Below are 9371 nucleotides of genomic sequence, written 5' to 3'. Positions count from 1 at the left end.
TTTTTTTTTTTTTTTTTTAACATTCTTAGAACCTGTGTTAACAAAGACAGCCTTATTTTAAAAAAATACTCTGCATTTTAGCACAAAGTGCCTTTTGATTTTAAATTAGAACTTGGAGGATAATACTGGAAAAGATTTAAAAACCCAAACTGGTACTTTTCATAAAAGTATTGCATGCCAGGACCGTTTTATAGTTCAAATTGTTTCCTAAATAAAGATGGCAGATGGTAAAATATGAAACCAGTGAAATTGTTCAGATTTACAGGCTTCAGCTGTAGCTGGGATTTGTGACCACACCCAGACTTTTTCAAGCTTATCTGCAATCTCACACTACCATATCGCAGGACAGACTTTAAAAAGGAGCAAGTGATGAAAGCATGACTGGCGAGGGGGGGGCGGGGAAACAATGACCAGCAACAGCCTGAAAATGATGTTTCAAAAATTTGCATTCAGAATTGTATCATGACCTGGGTAAGAGTTCTTTCCTTTTGCTTAACTTCAGTTTTCATGAGGATAGTGTGAATTAGACCAAGGATCTGAACTTCTTCTTCCAATTGTCGGGCTCCAAATTCTCCAAGGATTGTAGGTCTGCCCCATGTCTTCAGCAGGATTGGCAACGGTGGCAGCAGCGGGTGGAGGAGGAGCAGCGGAGGAGTTTTCACTACCCATGAGATCAATGCCTGACAACGCGTTTGTTGGAGTGGTGAAGGGAAGGCCGCTGTTGAGATTACTTGACCAAATGGAACTGCTGAATGGAGTGGACGACCACAGGCCACTTGGGTTGCCGAGGATCGACTGCAGTAAAGACAGAGCCAGGTAAGTAGCAGTTCGGCACCCTCTATTTTCACCTTGCTTACAGCCCCCCTGAAAGAAAAGTATCTAGGAAGCAGCAAGCCTGCTGCGGAACCCCTTCCGTCTTCACTGCAACGTGGAGCTTTGAGCTCCCTTTACTAGAGCTTGCCCAGAGGAACCACGCTACTAACGGTCACCGAAGGTGTCTGGTAACTGAATGGGCCGCAGAGTGCAATTACATTACAGGCTTTTAAGCTGTTTTCATTTGAGCTTATACATCTCCATACCATTACTAATTTAAGCGCTACTAGTATTCAAGCTTTAACACACAAGGGCCAAAAAGCTCAAGCTTAATTAAACTAGTTAGAATGAGGTAGATAAACATGGTTCGAGTCTTGAAAAACCAACAAAATTCAAGTTGCGATGGAAGGTAGCAGCAAAGTCTATTCCTTGATCCTTTTTTGGCTGTTTGCAAACTTATCTCCTTGTGTTCAGACATAGCTGTTATAAATTGTACAGTTTGGATGAACCCACCTGTGTTCAGCCCCACTGTACCTCCTCATATTCCCAAGCACATACTTTTTCCCCCATCCAAAATTTTTCCAGTTGAAGGGAGAGGGGATTGGAGAACTGGCCATTTGCCATGGGATTCCAGTAAGTCTGTCCTGGCTCAAGACATCTGGAAGTCTCTGACAAACGGTCGGTGCAGATGCAGGTGTGCTGCAACACATGTCACAAATGCATTTGGGATGCATAGGACAGGTACAGCAAGCCTAGAGAACACATGCAGAACTGAACAAGGCCCAGGTTTTGTCAACTGTTTTATTAAAGCCCAAACAGTAGCAAGCAACGAGCAGAGGAATCTAACCCATGGTGTGGTGGAAAGTGATACCCGGAAGCAGCCAAAGATGAAGATGAGAAAGGTTAGCATAACTTTCTTGCTAATATTAGCACAGAACCTGCTACATGTAGGCTTAACACACTACGTACCTCAGTGCCAATAGATTTAATGTACATATGCTGTAAATTCAATTTGCAAATATGCAGTAAACTAGATAGATCCAAAAGGCAGTGGACTTGCTGAGTATGTGCTGTAAGGTACAAACATCCTTATGTTTGGATTTACTGGGTGGAGATAGGGCATCCCTTCCCAAGCTCTCAGCCCTCAGATAATGCACACTAAAGGTTAACCAGTATCAGTGTACTCTGCATCTGAAGGTTAAAATAGAAGTCCCTTTAGAAAAGCAAACAAGGTAAACTCTGAAAATGTCTTCATGTCAGGTTTTTATTTTCTCCCCTGGAATGAAGAAGATACGCTCAGTCTAATCGTACCTGAAGTTGGTTGGACACTAACACGTTACCAAAGCGTCCTCAAAGAATTTGATACTGAGGCTTGGACAGGAGTGTTGAGCACACTGAGGGGTTAACCGGGCCAACGTCATTAGGACTCTCCAATGTCACTGAGAAGCTGAGCCAAACTAGGGTCTCAGTTTATTACTGTTATGTAACTAAATGGTTATATTTAAGCTATACAAGCATTAGATTACTAAGCCTACAGCAGGAAACACTCATTCTCCTGCTCAGACGCCAACCCTAACACACTAAAAGTCCACTCTGTTTCCTCCTGCGGGCAAGAGCCAGGAACTATTCCTACGTGTCCCAAAAGCATTTGGGAGAGCCCAATAGAAAGGCAATTGCTGATAAAGTAGAAGCAACCAGGAAAGGAGTGGCAGAGAAGAGTACCTTAGATGAGACTGCTACTCCCTTTCAAGGCTGGTGGAGGGAGGTACAAAGTGGCCGTCAGACAGAACTACACGCGGGGAAACAGAGGAAAGAGGAGTAAGGGACTGTGGTTAGAAAGAAACTTGGGAAGAAGTACCAGCAATGCAGCAAGGCCTGAGGGGAGACGGGACCCAGAAGTCAAATGCTATTTAGTGCAGAAGCAAAGAGTTATGCATAAAACGGGAAAGGAAGAGGAATACGGAAGGAGAATGATCAAAATCAACTCCCCAGAAACCTTCCTAGAAAAGAGGGTAACACAGAAGCCGCTATGTAAGTGCTGTTTGCAAGAACAGCTTTGGCTCTTGTGCCAGAAAGGAGAAAAGGACAGGGCCCTGGCCTGGTACCTGCTCTCTTATCTAGCACTTAGAGCCAGGAGGTTCCGTGGCAGGAATAGCCAAGTTTTCCTGTTCTGGCTCACCATAAGCACTTCGAAAAAAGTCACTATCATTAAAAAGGTTTTGAACATTTCAGTCTGTTTGCTGCTTCTTGTTTGTTAAGTGATCTTCTCCTTGAATACGCTCCTAAAATGCCCTTTTTTTTTTCCCCTCCCCAAAATCAAAGTATTTAAAGGGAGAGACTGACAATTCTTCTATACCATTTGCCTGGCTTCCGTCTCGATGCTTCCTGAAGCACACTTCCAGGTATTTTTCAGAAGCGGCCGGGAAATAGGTTAGGAGCTAGAGAGGTTGTTCTGGTTGTCCTCAACCCGTCCTTCTATCAAATGCTGAGAAATCTGCCCTCCATGAGACCAAAAAGCAAGAATCTCTCCTTACATAGTTTTAGTGAGGTTCCAGCTACAGTTGTAACCACATGACAAGGGTGGGATCAGTGAGTGTATGTCCATAAGAAGCTGTGTGACCTTCTTCGGCTTCCCCTGCCCCCTGCCTTCCCCCGCTCCATCTCAACCCGTCCTTCTATCAAATGCTGAGAAATCTGCCCTCCATGAGACCAAAAAGCAAGAATCTCTCCTTACATAGTTTTAGTGAGGTTCCAGCTACAGTTGTAACCACATGACAAGGGTGGGATCAGTGAGTGTATGTCCATAAGAAGCTGTGTGACCTTCTTCAGCTTCCCCTGCCCCCTGCCTTCCCCCTCTCCATCTGAACCACTACCAGGGGAAGTAAACACTGCTTCTTACTCACTACAAAAACATTTTCAGAAGACAAGATGAAGAACGATTTCAGCTGGCACTGAAGACAGCTGTTGTGGTGTAAGTTTTATTCTGACAGACAGAGAGGCAAAGGATGAGAGAGAGTGCTACAATCTGTGTAAAAGTTGTTTTTTCTTCTTCTCTGGCTATGCTCAAGATCTCCATCAAAATGAGTAGTCAGTTTAAAGGCTTCACCTTATGCTCAGTCCTTTAGTGTTTTTTCTAAGCTGAGAAGAATACATTTGAGGTCTTTTAGATAAGTTTGTTTTGACCTTTTGTTAATTTACAAGTAGGTGCAACACTGGATTCAGGAAGCAGAATCAAAGTCTGAAAGTTATCGTATTGGCTACTTTGCAACTGTCCATCAAGCTGGAAGTGACAGAGGCAGTGTCCAGCCATGGCACAGGAGCAGAACAGCTCCTTCCACAATCCTGAAGCACGTGGGAATGGAACACGCTTTTGTAAGTGCTGCAAGATGCTCTCGCGAGAAGTATTTTTATATGAAGCAAATTACATGGATTCATCATCCACAAGTGAGCGGACTAATCACTCTTTGTCCAACAGCCATGTCAACTTAACCACACAGAATGATGAATATGTATAGCTTCCCTTTTCCTTTATTCTTCAGTTGATTTTTTTCATCCAAATTTAAAAATCCTCTAAATGAAATTAGATGGCAGATACAGAACAGGCTGGTAACAGTACTACAACGCTGTATTTGGACTGAATACTTACTGCAGTTGTATGCGTCGGGGAACTCGAGCTTGTTGGCCAGGAGGGTACAGAATCTGTAGCTGAAGGATCCCAGATGGATGATGGAACATTATTGAATTCACTCCAGTTTCTCTGAACATCCTGCCCATAAGCAGATCGAGCTAAACCAAGTTTGCTAAAAACCTCTAAAAATAAAATGAAATAAAACTGAGTAAATTACTCTTCCTCTTTTTCGGGGAACCACAGCAGACTAATACTCTTCACAGTTATTTCCCGTATTTTTCTAGCAGGTCCTGCTGCAGTGCAGGAACTGAGATTAGAAAAGGTCACACAGCAATGCAGGTCTCATCTCACCTGCCTTACATCAGACAGTGGCTACAAAGTTAGAATCATGGTTGGGGCGGGGGAAGAAGTTACACGCTTACTGTGTATAATTCAGTGTCAGCCTATGGGATTTGTTTGGTTCCCGGTATTATTTACCCGAAAGCAAACAGTCAGGGAACCCGGGCGGGAGCACAACAATACTGAGAGTCCTGGCAGTTCCTCATAACAAGTTAGCTGCAGGTGGAGTAAGTGACCGGGCTGAAGGAGCCTCTCCTAACCGCAGCCCTCATTTGCCTTGCAGCGCTCCCTTCCCAGGTAACTCCTGGTACGGGAGGCGGCACTGGCTGTGCCCCAGCCCAGACCCCATCTCCGCTATGAGGAGGAGAGGGCAGCACCAGTGCTCATGCTTCGCCAGGTCCCCGCACACAGAACTGATCTCAGGCATCTTACTGCAGTCCCTCAGTCTGGGGCCAAGTGTTGCCAATGAAGATGAAAGAACCCCACGGCAGCAGCTGCTATTGATTGCAGACGCCCAGCATTTTTCAGTAGACACACAATTTTTCCAGTAGACATACAATCCATTTTGCAAATGCCACATACGAAGTTTGCTTTGCTTATCATCTTTTGCAGACACCTTAAAATATACCATGCATCCCCAACACGGTATACAAATCTACAGTAAGTACACAGAACATCCATATGTGGACATATCCACATCTCGATAGTCACTTACGGAAAGTTTACCTAAATATTTAAATACAGGAATTAATGACTGGGTTTAGTATGCATCAGTTCATCGTGCAGCTATACAAACGCTAGAGGAAAACATAAGAGGAAAGCAACACGAGGGATGGGCCGTTGCCTCATTTATAGAGCAATGGTTTTATGCAGGTGTAAAGTGTTCAGGAGACCACAGGCCCTGTGGCACACTTGAGGCCTACAGTAAAGCTTCAGGGGGAAGGATGGAGGGTAGGAAGACCAAGGAAAAAACAAATATCAAGAAATTTTATTGAAACCGAGAAGCTTCAAAACCAAGTATTTCCAGCCCAAGAAACACTCTGAGAGAGTTTCCACTAACTCTCTCTGGGCTGAAAGACAGAATACACCACCAAATTTTTAACGCGCTTTCCCATGTAGTCATCCTCTTGGGGGTCAGGGAAGGGAACAGTGCCTGAACTTAGACCAGGGGAATAGAGACACACCATTTCTTTACCGGTATTTGAATACAGAAAATATTTGAAAACAAAAACTCACCTCCAGTTAAGTTAAAAGAATGTCCAAATGCAGAGAATGAATTGAGAGGCGTGAAGTCGGGACTGCTGGGATTGCTGATAGGACTCCACAAACCCGAACTGAGTATCATGGAGTAATGGGAAGGCAATACAGAACTCATTAACACAGTACTACCAACAACATTGACTTACTAATATATATACAGATATATACGTACAAATGTGTGTGTATGTATATATAATATATATTTAATGATCAAGAGTTAGGAAGTTAGCTTATTTTTATTTTAACAAAAGATTTCAATGAAATACCATTTTCCCGTGTATACATCCACTTTGGAGAGACACACTGCTCTAGACAGAATGCTTTTTCATCTGTAGACCGAGCTCCAGCACAAACCTGAGTAGCTCTTTTGTTTTTCAGAACAGGTATAGAGTCCAAGCCATAGCGCAGCTTTTTTGACAAGCAGATAAAATTTAGAACCACTCAGAAGGGATACAAATGCTCACACTCTAGCTTGTGGGCAAGCTTCTTGAAAATACACGAATTAACTGGAACCAGTGATAAACATTTACAGAAACAAACCAAAACCCCACCCACAAACTTTGCTTAGAAAAGCAATTCCTTTGCGTATTGAAACTTCAAGTCTCCTTCCTATTCCAGAAAGGTTACCAGACACTCACTGCTTTTCACAACCGAGACAGACGTGCACTGCCAAAAACATGTTGGAAAAGACAGCGCGCCTTGGGGAACGTGACTGAGCGCAGCTGTATCCTGCTCCTCCTCGTAATGCAAAGCCCAGTGATAGTTCTGGCCTCGGCGTTAAAACTGGGAGTGAAAGATACTGCTGTACAGAAAGATATTCTGCCTGTAAACTATTTCAAGTGACCTTGGTTCACACTCCTCAATACTGAAAGAGCCAAGCCGATTTCTCATTGTTTGGATGCCCGGGGAACACAAGATTGTTGAGTTACTGAGAATGAGGGGGAGAAAGTCACCATCACATCCTTCTCTCTGCTTTTGAGTCACTCCTAAGTTCTAAATTTTTTTGCAAGGTGAGAGATGCTGTGCCCAGACTTCAAAAAACAGGTTAGAAAAACAAAAGGGAAAAAAAAAAGGAACCAGAATTAATTCCGTCACTACCTTCAAAATGCCATTAGCGGCTTACAATCTTCTTCTCTAGGGGCCCGGGTATTTGCCTAGAGAATATAAAAATTACCTGTCAGAGCCATCACTGTCAACAACTGTGTGGGAAATGCCGATATTGCTGGAAACATCTGCCTTGCTTGGAGAAACCTTTGGTAAACCACTGCCACCTGCAAGAATATATATATAAAACAAGTAAAATAAAAAACCCTCCAAAATAATGGAATATTCAGGAAATATTCAGAAATATTTAGAACTCCAAACCATTTCTAGTACCTGGGCTCTTGTCATAACCAGCAGCTACAGCAGCAAAAGTGGGGTTACCATTCCTGCCTGGAAGAGAAGCTGCCTTTGCCAGCTTATGTTTGGTACCATTAGGCTGCTTGCTTTTCGTTTCACTAAAAGGGGGGGGGGAGAGGAAAAACAAAAAGAGTAAGGTTTTGGACTTCAGCAGTTTGATAAAAAAAAGCAGCAATTTAAGCTAGCATTCATGAAAATGTTAACAGCTCAACAGTTCATGTAATTGCACATTTTTCCGATCTACCAAGTCGTAAGAAACCCCAGAAAAATATAAATAGCACGGTAAGATACGCACAGTAATATCTGCAAAAAAGCAGTTTCCATGGGAAGAGGAAATAGGTCTGAGAAAAGGGAGATGCACCGTATGAAGCGCATGGGTTCCACAAGCGTTCCGTGCTTGGGAAATCAGTAGGAGGTGCAGATTTGGACTCACTTGCTGCAGCTGCTGTTCACAATGCTGCTGTAAGTGCCTCCTCGTGGCCCAAAAGCTAAAGATGCGGGAGGAGGAGGAGGAGATGGAGAGGCGGGTGTCGGCGAGGGCTGTCGCTGTTTCAGGAAAGCATCTGCGTTCAGGGTTTGTAGAGAGAGTTTATAAAGGTTGTCCGTAGCTATAAAGAGAAACACACAACGCTTTCCTGTAGTAATTACTTTAAAACAAAGGCTTCTCAAACTTCTGCTAGCGTTTCTGTTCAAATAGAGGAATTATGACAAAGGCTGTTCCCAGTCATCGAAGAAGTAGCTCCTTCTCTGTATTCACCTGACATCATTCAGGTTTACTACCTATTTTCAGAGCGACTGCATTGCAATAGAAGCACCGAAACTGATTTGTACGAAGAAACAGCCTTTCTGAGTGAGCGCTGTGGAGAGGGATGACTATGTTTGCATGCAACCAAGAGGAAGGTGATTCGGTTCCCACACAGGGGACTTAACGACGCAACCAAAAAGCTTATTATAGTGCCCCACGCTAACCACTGCATTAAGGTGTTTTCAGTGTTTCCTCTCAAGGACAAATCATGTAATTAGTTTCAACTTTGGCTGCAGCAGACTCGACCAAGCAAAACCCCATCTGCTGTAGAAAATACACTTTGTTTTCGAGCGGTAATTCTCATTTCCTCAATTTCCCCCGCAGCTTCGGAATCCTGTTCATCACTGAAGAACTGCGGAATGGCCCATGTGGTTTTCAAACCTCCCAAATCGTACCAGATGCTATCAATGAGGCCTACGGCAGCAAACAGGAACACAACTATGCGGCAAAAAAAAGATAGGAAGATCTATAAACAGACCAAGCCTACCTACAGATATTCATTGCAGAAGACTGATTCTGTCATCCTCTAGTGATTACTTACAGCTGCCAGCTTTGTGAAGAGGCACAGAGTCCCACTCTGGCGGTGGAGAATCCTTTTCCCCTTCTGAGCTGCTGGTGTTTCCTAGCTCCTGTCCAGACCCACTGGGGAGAAATTTTGCTAATACTGATGGCCTGCTCTCCATTAACTTACTGTTTGGACCTATTAAAACAAAAGAAGAAAAGCAAGTGTGTGGATGGTAAACTGAAGAGCTTTCTTCTCGCACCAGACTTAGAATTAAGCACTCAAGAGGGGTTACAAACAACCGAATAAAACTCCTGAGGTATTTGTAAAAAATAGCCTCACACTACCTCTCGTTTTGGGGAGGTTTCTTGATTTAGACCCATTCGTCAAAAGGTGCTGTGTAGATATCTTGGATGGAAAGGTTTTGCGCTGCTTGTTTTCCAGCGGGGGAGTATAAGACAATTCCAAGGAACTAAATGAAAACAGAGATCCATTTATTTTTAAGCTCTCTGAAGTGCTGAAGAGGAGATTTTTTTAATATATATATATATATATATGCGCGTGTGTGTGTGTGTATATATGCGCCATACGCTTACAGAAGAGACTGGTCTCCGGTGGCTTTT

The 9371-nt window shown here is 43.5% G+C and overlaps 1 protein-coding gene across 1 annotated transcript in view; it reads right to left on the bottom strand.

Moving 5' to 3' along the window:
• Nucleotides 1-3: 3 nt before the first annotated feature.
• TMEM131 (transmembrane protein 131) overlaps nt 4-9371 on the bottom strand; it is a 79578-nt gene continuing 70210 nt past the window's right edge. The window contains exons 33-40 of the mRNA XM_009281750.2: nt 9096-9220; nt 8788-8946; nt 7875-8049; nt 7418-7539; nt 7215-7311; nt 6017-6114; nt 4460-4623; nt 4-795 (exon numbers count right to left, since the gene is read on the bottom strand). Coding sequence (XP_009280025.1) covers nt 499-795; nt 4460-4623; nt 6017-6114; nt 7215-7311; nt 7418-7539; nt 7875-8049; nt 8788-8946; nt 9096-9220 — 1237 coding nt within the window. The 3' untranslated portion in view covers nt 4-498. The remainder of the gene's footprint in view (nt 796-4459; nt 4624-6016; nt 6115-7214; nt 7312-7417; nt 7540-7874; nt 8050-8787; nt 8947-9095; nt 9221-9371) is intronic.

This window comes from Aptenodytes forsteri, unplaced genomic scaffold (assembly GCF_000699145.1).
Source record: "Aptenodytes forsteri isolate BGI_AS27 unplaced genomic scaffold, ASM69914v1 Scaffold348, whole genome shotgun sequence".
NCBI lineage: Eukaryota > Metazoa > Chordata > Aves > Sphenisciformes > Spheniscidae > Aptenodytes > Aptenodytes forsteri.
The sequence above is the reverse complement of the archived record's forward strand: the minus strand, read 5'-3'. Positions and strand labels throughout refer to the sequence as shown.